Genomic DNA, 12,933 nt, shown 5'->3' with positions numbered 1-12,933 from the left:
ATTGGAGGGTTGATATGCCTTGGTTTTTGTTGAAATTAGTGAATATTTAAATGGATATAGTGTTTTTTGGAGATTTATTAGATTCTGAAAATCGACCAGTCAAACTACAAAGTACAAATCGATAAGAATCACGGTTCAATCATTGTCAAAACCGCAAAAATAGAAAATTGGAGTTGAACCGTTAAACCGGTGAAAACTGGTCAATTAAACTGAACACCTGACGGGTTTTCTGAATTTGACCAAAAATGCTGCCGTTTTGTGAGCTGATCCCCTAACCCCCTAACCTTACCAAGCCAGCAACCCTAACTCACTACAGCGGAGCAGCAGCAGCACACACTCCCTCCCCCCATCACCCTCGACCTCGTTGTTCCTTTCAACGCAGCGAGCTCACTCCCTTACTTCCGTTCAGCCGCCGGACTGCTCCTTCCGCCGTCGCAAGTTGGAGCTTCGAAGCTCACTCGCTCACTCCTGCTCGTGCAGCTAACGTTTCAGCAGCGGAAGCACAGTCGCTGGGCTCGCCTTCTGCCTCCGTCGCGAAGCTCTGTTCCATCGTCGCTGGCGCCATCTCTGTTCCACTGGTCAGCGCTGCTCCCCCTCTTTCTCAGGATCTGCTCTGCTATGCTCTGTTCTATGCTTCTAGCTTCTAGGTATTTTTTCAAAACAATAATTGTTGAATAATCTGTGAACTTGTTATAGATTGAAAATTGTTAATTAATTTGTGAAGAGGAGAGCGTGAGAGAGAGGGGGTGAGGATTACGCCAGGAGCATTTTTGGTATTCCAGAAAAAAAGAGAGCAAATTAGAGAAGGATAGTGTATTTTGGGTTTCTTTTTGTTCACTGCTTGGAACTTTGTTGCTAGAATTGTACATGTCTAAAGATGTGCCTTCTGATATAATGATTTGCTAAATTGTCTGACAACTGTAACAGTCTAACTACATTGAGTAGCATTATGCTAGACTATCATTTTTTGGTTTCAACTTTCAATTTTTCTTCAAGAGGATTTACTTGAGTGATAATCCTTGTTAATCTTTGAAAAAGTTTGTTAATTTTTGTTAAAATTCTGATTGGTATACTGTGTCCTGAAAATATTACTATCTTTTGTTAAATGATGTTGATTTGTTGAATGTAGTCAGTCTTTTATCAGGGAAAGAACAAATTGGTTAATTCAATGATGACTATTCTGATGAGTTCAATAATAATCAGCCTTGCTGTAAGTTGAATTTATTGCTGAAAATATCATTGAGCATTGTTGATGAAAATTATTAATAGAGTTGAATTTGTTGCTAATTATCATTAGTGGACCTTATATTTGTTGTTGTCTTACTGAAATAATCACTTAGCTAAATTTTTTATTATTGTAAATTATCTTTAGAGCTAAATTTTTTGTTGATGAAAATTAGGATAGTTGAATTTGTTAAAAATTATTAGTAAGTTGAATTTGTTGCTGTAAGTTTAGTATTTGATTCTTAGTATTGATGAAAATGATCATAATTGAATTTGTTTTTAATTCAATAAAAGAATAGATAAATTAAATTAACTCAATTAACTAGATAAATAGATGATTGAATATTTATTATTGGTTTGGTTAATTCAATGAATTTTTTTATTTCTTGTAATGATCTTAATCAGTTCAATAGGGATATAATGATGAATGAGTAATAAATTGTTATTAATTGATAAGATCAAAGGTTATATTAGATTGTGGTTGATGTAATGTTTTAAATTTGGAAGATATTTAAAGTTCATATTAGGCTATAATTATGTTTTAGGATGTTTATTAATAATTTATTTATTATTTTATTATAAAACAGTTTTTTCGGTTAGACTACAATTAAACCGGTTGGACTAATAAACCAATAAATCAGTGATTAGAGTAGTTCGATAATCGGTTCGGTTTTCAGTACCTTGGTTTTGATTAGTGTGTTTTTGTTTTTTGGGTATGCTAGTGGTAGAAGACTTGATATGAGGATTTGGACATCGTAATGAATATTCGTTCTCTGTTCTTAGTTCTGATCAGAGCATTGATTTTTTTGGGAATTCTGCTAGTGCTACTCATATTGAAATTTGAATCATTGAATGGTTAGTTCTTTTTTGGATTGAATGTTTACTGATTAATTGATTCATTTTGGTTCTGTTTTCATTCTTTGTATTGTGCTGTGTTCTTGCTTTGAATAATTAGCATGGTTATGAAAATCGGATCGGACCGGTTAGTCGAATCGGTTTAACCGGGAACCGGCGCTACAAACAATCCGGTCCACTATCTAAAACCATTGAAAGAAAAACCGTTCAAAACCGTTGAACCGGCCAAAAATCGGTCGGTTGGACTTGATCGGTAACCGGCCAGTTCGAATAAAACGACGCCGTTTTCGATTTGTAAAAAAAAAAAAAAGAAACAGATCCTTGAAGTGTGAACCAAACCCCCCCCCCTTATTCCCCCAATTCATTCGTCACTCACTCACACCTGGACTGCAGAACTCTGAACTCTGAAGCAAAGGGACCCTAGCCCTTCTTCGCCGCCGCCGTCCCCAGGTCAGCGCCGCCGCTTCTTCCTCTTCCCCGTGTCCAGAACCCAGTTGCTTGGCACGTCCTCTTCATCTTCGCTGGCTTCTCGGCACAGAACCCAGGTTAGTGGCTTCTCGTCTTCATCTTCACCGAGGGCTCGGTCTTCTTGGTTTGAAGTTCCGAAATTGTTGTTCTTCGGTCTTCTTCTTCGGTATTCTTCAATTTTTGTTCCATTTTTCTTCAATTCTTCTTCTTCGGTCTTGGTTTGAAGTTTGGTTCTGAATGTTTTGTAAATTGTAATTTCCTGTTGTTGATGGATCTGTCTTGTACTCTTGAATTTGCTGGTTGCTGATGGTTGAAATTTTACAAATGTGCAAATTTGTATCGTATGATTTTGAACTTCTGATTGCTCTGTTACTCTGTTAAATCATGTGTATTAAAATAAACTTACTCTGTTATATCATTTGTATCAACCAGAACACCTAATACTTACTCTTTTACTCTGTTTTAGTGTTTTCTAATTGCTCGATGGCTCTGATAGTGTTTTACTGGTTCACCAGTTGCTGATGGCTCCTAATTTTTTTGTTCATATTTGCTCATGGTCTGTGCCTGTGCCTGTTTTTAATTTGTGGCTTAGGCTGTTTTTACTGGTTCATATTTTTTTATTTTTCATTGATTTCTGTGGCTTAGACTGTTTTTACTAGTTCATATTTTTTTATTTTTCATTGTGCTGTGGCTGTTTATAATTTCTGTGGCTTAGGCTGTTTTTACTGGTTCATATTTTTTTATTTTTCATTGTGCTGTGGCTGTTTATAATTGCTCGATGTCTCTGATGGTGTTTTACTGGTTTTGTGCTTCTACTCATTGATTTTGTGCTGCTGCTGTTTTTTCAGTTTCTAAAATTTTTGTTGAAATTTTCTTGCTGTTGCAAAAATTAGAAATCAAATCATTATTGAAATTTTTTTATTTTTGTTTATCTTTATTGATTTCAGGTTTCGTGTGGTTACTTTATGCTTGTTTTATAATGTTTGTTGCTGGATGCTTGATTGTTCTTGATTCTTGGCTCTGTTTAGCCTCTTGTTTTCATGAATCAGCATTTAGTCAAGCAAAGCCACATAACTTTGTGTTAAAAAGCATAATATTCATTACTTTAAAAGTTGTTATTGGTTTGAGATGGAAACTTGATCTTTGTAAACACTCATTAATATGTTTACAACTTATTTCAGATTGCTGCACTAAATCAATTGAGAAATATATTTGGAATTTTGGATTGGACAAACACGAAGCAGAAGCCATTTCACTTGATGTTAGTTTAGAAGAAGTCATTTTGGAGTGAAATCAGTTTTACATCTTATTAGTTTGGTGCTTGTTGACTGTACTAGATTAGTAGGAAAATCTTCGCCAAAAGCTATAATTATATTTTAGGATGTATATTTATAATTTATTTATTATTTTATTCTAAAACGGTTTTTTCGTTGAACCACGGTTAAACCGGTTAGACCAGTAAATCAGTGAACCAGTGACTTAAGCGGTTTGATGACCGGTCCGGTTTTCAGCACCTTGATAATTAGCTTTGCTCATTGCTGTGTACTGTGATGTACTCTGTTTTGTTACTTTTATTGTGTGCTGTGCTGAAAAAAATTGTGCTGAAATTGTCCTCAAAACCTGAAATTTTGATAATCCTTGTTAATCTTTGGAAAAGTTTGTTGCTGCTGCGTAATATTTTATTGTGTTATTGTGTTTTAATTGTTGGTGTTGTTGCTGAGTTACTTTCAATTGTTCCTGTTGGTGTTGTTGCTTTATTTTTAATTTTAATTGGTGGTGTTGTTTTAATTCTAAGTCATTCAATTTTTCTGTTAGGTATTATGCCTCTAGCTTTATTTTATTGTCATTCATCAATGATTAATTGAACTCTAATTCATTTTATTGTCTCTAATTCATTTGTCTTAGTTTAGGGTGGGATATATGAGTTTTTAAATATGGTGATATGGTGAAAAAGTTTTATTTATCTGAGTTTTGGCAAATGTTCCATTATTTATCTGAGTTTTGCAAATACTAGACATTAAAGCTTGAATAATATTTTGATGTTTGTAATTTTTAGGGTGTTTATTTATAATTTATTTTTTATTTTAATATAAAACAGTTTTTCCGGTTGAACCACTATTGGACCAGTAAACCAGTGAACTAGTGACCAGAACGATTCGATGAGCGGTCCGGTTTTCAGAACCTTATTCTTTTCTGTTTTCCCTGTTTCAGTTTTTATAAAATTTCAAATGTAAATAAAACTTTTATGTTAATTTTGTTTTGTGTCTATTATAAAAATATATTAAATTTGTTAATAAATTAATATATTTTTATAATAATAAACCCTGGTGGGCATAATTCGAGGGGTTTTGCGACATTTCATTTCAAAACCCTTTCACTGTAAAGCCACTGTCAGCGACAGATGCAATTGCCTGCTGCGGCGGCGCGTGCGCCCACATGGTTTTCCACGCGCCGCCTTCTCGATGAAAAGCTCTCCGACCTCCACCGCTGCTCAAACCTCAACACCGTGAAGCAAATCCAAGCTCAAGTCTTCAAGAACGACCTCCACCAAGACCCTTACGTCGCACCGAAACTCGTCGCCGCCTTCTCCCTCTCCCGCCACCTCCCCTCCGCCGTCAACGCATTCAACCTCGTAACCAACCCAAACACCCACCTTTACAACACTCTCATCAGAGCTCAGGCCCAAAACAAGGCTCACCCTTCCGTCGCATTTGAAACCTTCTTCCAGATGCAGAGGAATGGTGTTTTTTCAGATAGCTTCACCTACACGTGTCTGTTGAAATCTTTTGACGGTTATAGCTGTTTTCGGATGGTGCAGATGATCCACACGCATGTGGTGAAGTTTGGGTTTTTCGGGAGTGATATATTTGTGCCGAACTCGTTGATAGATTCATATTGTAAATGTGGGGGTGCTGGAATGGATGCGGCAATTCAGTTGTTTTTGGAGATGGAGGAACGGGATGTGGTGACTTGGAACTCTCTGATTGGTGGGTTGGTGAGAGGTGGTGAGTTTGAGAAAGCCTGCAAGGTGTTTGATGAAATGCCTGAGAGGGATGTGGTTAGTTGGAACATCATGTTGGATGGGTATGCTAAGGCTGGGCAGATGGGGAAGGCGTTTGAGATGTTTGAGGGAATGCCCGAGAGGAATGTTGTGTCATGGGCTTCAATGGTTTGGGGTTATTGTAGAGCCGGGGATATGAATATGGCGAGGATGTTGTTCGATAAGTGTCCTGGGAAGAACTTGGTGATTTGGACCACTATGATATCTGGGTATGCTGAGAAGGGGCTTGTTAATGAGGCAACAAAGTTGTATGATAAGATGGAGGGAGTTGGGATGAGGATTGATGATGGGTTTCTGATAAGTATTTTGGCTGCATGTGCCGAGTCTGGAATGTCTGCATTGGGGAAAAGAATTCATGCTTCTGTTGAGAGGCGGAGGTTGAGGTGTAGCACTAAGGTGTTGAACGCATTCATCGATATGTATGCGAAGTGTGGTTGTGTGGATGTTGCCCTTGGTGTCTTTAGTAGGATTGAAAAGAAAGATTTGGTGTCTTGGAATTCCATGATTCAAGGGTTAGGCATACATGGACGTGGTGAGAAAGCACTTGAGCTTTTCACGAGGATGGTACATGAGGGTTTTGAACCGGACAAATATACGTTCATTGGTCTTTTATGTGCTTGCACCCATGCAGGCCTTGTCAATGAAGGGCGTAATTACTTCTATTCAATGGAGAAAGTGCATGGGATTGTTCCTCAAGTTGAGCACTATGGTTGTATGATTGATCTTCTTGGTCGAGGGGGAAACCTGGAGGAAGCTTTTCAGCTTGTGCGCAGCATGCCTATGGAGCCAAATGAAATAGTCTTGGGAACTCTTTTGGGGGCTTGTAGAATGCATAATGATGTAGATCTTGCAAAAGCTGTGTGCGAACACTTGTTTGAGTTGGCACCACTGGATCCTGGAAATTTCAACCTTTTGTCAAACATTTATGCTCAAGCAGGGGATTGGGTGAATGTTGCTAGTGTAAGGTGGCAAATGAAGAACACAGGAAGCCAAAAGCCTTCTGGAGCTAGTTCCATTGAGGTAGAAGAGGAAGTGCATGAATTTACAGCATTTGATCAGTCACACCCTAAATCAGATGATATATATAGAATGATTGACAGATTGATAAAGGACATTAGGCAGGTTGGATATGTTCCAAAGGCTTACGTCAGCCGAAGTGATGCTTATAGTTTTAACTTTTAAGGAATGAATATGATGATTTAATTGTATACGTTGCTGTTGTATTAAAAGTAAGGATGTCATCATATACTTTGCAGCTGCAGCTGCAGCTGCTGGTTTAGCAAAACAGAGAAATTGTATGCAGGGATCAGCTTGTGCTTACAGTGGCAGCAGCACCGTTGTAAAGCCAATGAGAGGGAACAGTTTGTGGTAGTTGTAAAAAAGAAGCTATTCAAATATAATATACTGAGTGGCAATTCCACTCAAATGCACTTGTTAATTCCATTCTTGCTGAGCATTATTGATTTGATTTGAGACATTCACTTGAGCATAAGGTTATTTCTGGAGCTATATGTTATCTCTTATTTTATTTTAGTATGAGCACTTCTTGTATCTGATTCTGCATGTTTTGTAGTTGTGGATATGTGCCTGAGAGAACTCTCACTCAATCCCCTCCCCCCTTCTTTTTGTGTCAGATTTGCAGAGTACTCATGGACTCTGTGAAATCCGGTTATATTCATGAGTGGAACAACTCAATTGAAGGGATTCACTTCAAAGTTTCTTACCCTAGTCCCTGAGTTACAAGCAACTGAAGCTATTGGAATTTTCTAGTTTCAACAAAGTTCCTTACAAGTATATTCTTGCTTCAATTTTCAACTTGTTTCTTTTCCATTCTGATTTTGGAACCAGGTTTTCAGTTTTTTGGTGTCATGTTTTAGATCAGTCACATGTACGAGGAGCATGGACTGCTTGTTGCTCAATCATGTGGAGAGCTTGCACGATTTGTACGGCCTGAGATTCGGGATTCTCTTATTTTATCTATTGTGCACTGGCCAGCAATTAATAGAGGATTCTGCTGTTGTTGTTCGAGAGGCTGCGGCTTGTAATCTGGCTATGCTGCTTCCACTTTTCCCAGACATGGATAAATATTTCAAGGTTAGCTCACTTAATTTGCTTGAGGCAATCATGGAGAAGATTACTGACTTGAGACTTGACTACAATATAAGCTCTAGAACAAGTTGTTAAGGCATGGTCTAGGAATGGAGCCTTCTCCACTTGTCATAATATAAAAAAAAAAATTTAAGTAACTAATAATTAAGACTGAACAGTTGATACAGTTCTCTGTTGTTTTCTTTGTTGATAGGTGGAGGAGTTGATGTTTCAATTGGTATGTGACCCATCAGGAGTGGATGCATGTTGAATGCTTCCCTAATTTTATAGTGCTGGCTTGCATGTTACCACAGAAAGAAGATAATCTTCGGAGCCGAATTTCAAAGGTTACTTTCCTTCTCTTTTTTCAATTGTTTTGAGTGGCTCTTGCTCAAATTGATGTTCAAGTTTCTGCTAATCAGTATTGTGTAAATTCAGTTTCTTTTATCCGTTTCTGAAAGGTTTGGGGATTCGTACATGACATGCATAATGCTACCTGTATTTTTAACAGCAGTTGGGGATAATGCTGATTTGACATATTTTCCTAGTTCCATCCGTTCTTTTAATGGTTCTTGAATCTCCTCTCTAAAGGTTCAAATAATTGTTTTGTATTTGATTATTCGCTTGCAGGTTTGAGACTAAGGTCCGCTGTTGTTGATAGGCTCTCTACGATGTGTGTCTTACCACTTTTGTTGGCTGGTGTTATGGGTGCTCCTGGAAAACAAGAACTGTTAGCAGAATATTTGAGGAAGCTGCTACTAGAAGAAAACCACATGGAAAATCCACCAACAAAGCACACTTCTGAGATTATCAATGCTATCCGTTTCATCTGGTTTGAATACCACCACATACATTATTCAAATATAATTGCACTTTTTCACCCAATGTTCTTATGGAGCTTTCTTTCTATTAATTTTTGTGTATGATAATTATGGAGCTTCTTTATAACGCAGCGTATATGAAGAAAACCATGGTTTGATATTTACTATACGAAGAAAACCATGGTTTGATATTTACTATACTTTGGAAAGCTTGATGCTACTATGGATGAGGTTGTTGCTGCTGCTACTGCTGCTAATGCTCATAACTTTGTTAGGCAGCTCCCTCAGCGATATGAAACCAAGGTAAAATAAAAAAGATGTTTTATATTGATATTTAACTTGCATTTAACAGAACAAATTCACAATTGTGGCTTAAGACAAAACATTTTGAATTTTGTTTAAGGTTATTGTGTTTAGAATCTTTTAATTTATCAGTAATATGACTAATGTGATTTGATAAAAACTGTGATTGTCACTTTAGCACAACTTTTTGTTTAAACTTAAAACTACTAAAAGGAATATGAGATCTTATAATTTAACAAAAAATTTCTATCTATTTTTGGGTTCAGAAAAAAACTGAGACATGAATATCACTCATTTTATTCTCATGATCAACTTTTTAAAAATTATTTATAGTTTTAGGTACTTAACTTTTGATTTTAGGGACACAAGAATTAAAAAAAAAAAAGGCCTAGCAAACTATTTTAGTATTTTTCTATATTCTAAAGGGCCTAAATTTCTAGGCAACAAAATTAAACAGATATATTTACTCTATTTTATCAAAGAATTAATGCTCCCAAATAGTGCAATCCTTTCAAGAGAAATAAATTCGTGTTCCATTACTCAATGGTTCAAACTAGCTCAACTTGGATGCTTTAGCTATACACAATTTTATTGTTGATCTGTATCATTGAGTAACATGCAGATAATAACCTAATTGATGATGGCAAAGTAGATTGGAGAAAGGGGAGCACTTCTTTCAGGAGGACAAAAGCAGCGAATAGCAATTGCAAGAGCCATCATAAAGAATCCAGTGATTCTTCTTCTTGATGAAGCAACCAGTGCTCTTGACTCTGAATCTGAATTACTTGTCCAAAATGCCCTTGATCATGCCTCATTGGGCAGGACTACATTGGTAAGTTCAATAATCCATTTAATACTTAGTCAAAAGACACAATTATTAACACTCATCAAAATTATGCTTGAAACTAGTTGATTAGTTCACACATCAATTTTGTTAGGTGGCATAACATAAGGCATTAGACATTATACATGCTTTTAATGTTTGATATCTTAGCCTTGTTTGATAACAGAGAAATGTTAAGTGACTAACATCTTTGGTTGACAACAACTTCACTTTGATCAGGTTGTTGCACACAAGCTATCAACTGTCCGAAATGCAGATGTCATAGCCGTTGTCAACGCCGGTTCCATCATTGAAATCGGCACGCACAACGAGCTCATAACCCATCCAAACGGCCACTATGCAAAGCTAGCAAAACTCCAGACACAACTCAGCTTTGATGATCAACAAGAAATATCCAATGCTGTTTCTTCTGCAGCAAGAAGCAGTGCTGGTAGAACCAGCACAGCAAGATCAACAAGCCCTGCAATTTTCCAAAAATCACCAATCCCTATTGATGATAACACCATAACCCCAGAATCATCTCTTGTTTCTCACCCTTCACCTTCTTTTCCAAGGCTTCTATCTCTGAATGCACCTGAATGGAAACAATGTTTAATTGGTACTTTTTCCGCAATAGCTTTCGGCTCAGTGCAGCCCATATATGCCTTAACAATTGGTGGCATGATTTCTGCATTTTTCGCGGAAAGCCATAGTGAAATGATTCACAGAATCAGGACTTACTCTTTGATTTTCACTTCTCTTTCTCTTGCTTCCATCACACTCAACCTCTTGCAGCACTACAATTTCGCATACATGGGAGCAAGATTAACAAAAAGGATACGGCAGAGAATGCTTGAGAATATCTTAACATTCGAAACGGCTTGGTTTGATGAAAATAATTCCAGTGCACTTGATGTTCAATCAGAACAAGTTGTGCAAGAAGCATTAGACAGGATCATGGTGGGAAGAACCACCATTGTTGTAGCACATAGGCTCAACACCATCAAAGAACTTGACTCGATTGCATGTCTCAGAGGGTAAGGTTCTTGAGCAAGGAACCTATGCTCAACTTAGGCACAAGAGGTGCCTTCTTCAATCTTGCATGCCATCAAATCCAAAATTAGGTAGCAATAATAATGTAATTATTATAATGAAAATTTACATGTCTTGTAATCCCTAAAATAAGTAATAATCCTATCACTAATCAGTACTTTGAACTTTAAATCTAAAGTTGTACCAAGCTCTCAATATGCTCAAATGATATAGGAGGACTTTCAGCTGATTCGTTCCAGGGCACGTAGCGAGAATAAATCTGTTTAAAGGTGTGGTCTTTTAACCGGAAAACAACAACATTATAGTTTACAACCAACACCAAAGACATGCCGCTGCAATAATCTTCACTATCTTGAATAAGGTGAAGCACTCTGACGCTGGCAATGAAATCATTCGGCCAATACATTGGAGGAAGATCAAGTGTGTGCAGAAGAACCCACCTAGAATAGTCCATAGCCATTTGATACACTCTTATCATGTTGCTTCTCTCAGGAGAACTAAATCCAACCAAATTCAAGTGGCCACATGCAGCTGCAGGAATGTAAAAGTAATCAAGAGTCGGCAAGGGAGGCATGTTATCATCCCTCAACCGCTCTTCTTTAAAGTCAAAACGGAGACTCAGACATCTTCGCATACGAATCCGGATCAACGAAGCCAATCCAGTGCACTGAACCGTTGAAGTAAACTCCGTTATGAAGTTCGAACTTGGCTGGAGCCATGAGAGGGGACCCACACGGCCTCCAAGAACCAGGCTCGGCTTCATCAGTCGAAGAGTATACCATTGTTTCAAAGCGCGAGCGGCTTGAATTTTTAACTGCTTTAAATTTCCATACGCAGATAGCAACGTACGCAGACGACGAAGTTGAGGGATCAAAAGCGAAGTTCATATACAAACCATGGCGATGAAGCATTCAGTGGTTGGGTTACAGACAAAGAACGATTCTATTGGTAAGAATTCTCGATTTTTGTGGTGGTGTAATATTCTGCAAAGTAAGAGGCCATTGAATGATTGCACAATGTAGGCGAGGTCCTTCGGGTGGATTTCGACGGAGTCGAAGGGAGATGATGAGCCGTGACTTCCGTTCTCTAAGGATAACGGCTTGATGTCTTTATGGTTATTGAAGTAACGGTTTTTATTATCATCATCTTCTCCGGGTTCCAAGAAAATGCTAGAGACCTTGGTGATGTTGGCGTGGCGGAAGACATGGCGGTGGCAGAAATAAGGGGAGGAGATTATTGTGGACCATCGCTTGGAGACGCATTTGAATCTGATTAACGTTTTGGCGCCAAGGTGAAACAGGATTTCAGTCAACAAATCCTCGTTCTCTTGGATTTTTTCTGGTGAAGATGATGATTTGGATACTTTTATTCTGCTCATTGCTCTTGTGAGTTAATTACTTAATTTACCCACTATACTTTGCGGCCGGTATATAAATCTTCCCGATGCATCTGTGTTGTACAACTTTCTTTTATATGGTGTGAAAGAACAACAAACTCTAACCAGTGTGTTTGAAAACCCTGGAATTCAATTTCCATTCTGAAAAGAAAAATAAATTAAATTGTTTTAAAAGTAAACTGCTAAAAAATGATATTTAAAAAATATGAAAAAATGACATATTAAATATATTTTTTAAAAAATAATTTTAAATATTAAATTTTGATATAAATTTTTATAATTATTATTTAAAAAATAAGATATTTTTATTCTTAAATTTAATAATTTTGTCAAGTAAATTTTAAAAAAGCAAGCAAAATGATCATTTTTTTAAAGAATAAAAAAAATTTAGAGATTAAATTTTGTTCTTGATTTTTTGTGTACTTTTTAAATATTTATTGAAATATTGTTACAAAATTTTGAAAATTAGAAAAATATGAAGATGAGTAGTTGAATTTATTGCATATGAAAAGAAGATTTAGTAATTTTATGTGTTAGAAATATAGTGAAATTTAGAATTGAATTTATATTATTATTGAGTTGAATTCTAAATTTTTTCTTGATTATATTTTGTTTATTATAACTTGTGGTAGATTATTCAATTTTTTATTGTATAGTAGTGTAATATATTGTTCTATATGTTGTTGTATATATATTGTTGTATATATGTTGAAAATTTTTGCTTGTGATTATATATATATATATATATATATATATATTGTTTTATGTTAACTATTTTATATTTTTATTTATGTGGAATCTGATTAACCGGTTCAATTTATGATTTAATGGTTGAATTAGT

At 36.4% G+C, this 12,933-nt stretch overlaps 2 protein-coding genes across 7 annotated transcripts; one reads left to right on the top strand and one right to left on the bottom strand.

Moving 5' to 3' along the window:
- The first annotated feature begins 223 nt into the window (after window positions 1-223).
- LOC130981638 (pentatricopeptide repeat-containing protein At3g29230-like) lies at window positions 224-9,949 on the top strand. Of its 6 annotated transcripts, none has more exons than XM_057905237.1 (10): window positions 224-578; window positions 2,473-2,624; window positions 3,729-7,101; window positions 7,243-7,399; window positions 7,486-7,702; window positions 7,911-8,043; window positions 8,327-8,528; window positions 8,650-8,820; window positions 9,443-9,652; window positions 9,884-9,949. In XM_057905237.1, the coding sequence occupies exon 3, from the start codon at window positions 4,949-4,951 to the stop codon at window positions 6,788-6,790; it is 1,842 nt and encodes a 613-aa protein (XP_057761220.1). In that variant the 5' UTR covers window positions 224-578; window positions 2,473-2,624; window positions 3,729-4,948; the 3' UTR covers window positions 6,791-7,101; window positions 7,243-7,399; window positions 7,486-7,702; window positions 7,911-8,043; window positions 8,327-8,528; window positions 8,650-8,820; window positions 9,443-9,652; window positions 9,884-9,949. The 6 variants fall into 6 exon arrangements, with proteins under 6 accessions (XP_057761220.1, XP_057761218.1, XP_057761219.1 ...); XM_057905235.1 differs by having other exon boundaries at window positions 224-647; window positions 4,646-7,101; XM_057905236.1 differs by having other exon boundaries at window positions 224-647; window positions 7,491-7,702.
- A 919-nt stretch (window positions 9,950-10,868) lies between these two features.
- LOC130981287 (F-box protein At5g07610-like) lies at window positions 10,869-12,074 on the bottom strand. Its single transcript, XM_057904888.1, has 2 exons — window positions 11,592-12,074; window positions 10,869-11,510 (listed from the first exon to the last, which is right to left on the bottom strand). Exons 1-2 carry the CDS (start codon window positions 12,072-12,074, stop codon window positions 10,869-10,871), a joined length of 1,125 nt encoding a protein of 374 aa, XP_057760871.1.
- Window positions 12,075-12,933: the final 859 nt, after the last annotated feature.

The sequence above is a fragment of the Arachis stenosperma genome, chromosome 5 (assembly GCF_014773155.1).
Source record: "Arachis stenosperma cultivar V10309 chromosome 5, arast.V10309.gnm1.PFL2, whole genome shotgun sequence".
NCBI lineage: Eukaryota > Viridiplantae > Streptophyta > Magnoliopsida > Fabales > Fabaceae > Arachis > Arachis stenosperma.
Note: the sequence above shows the minus strand (reverse complement) of the source record. Positions and strands in the feature narration are given on the sequence as shown.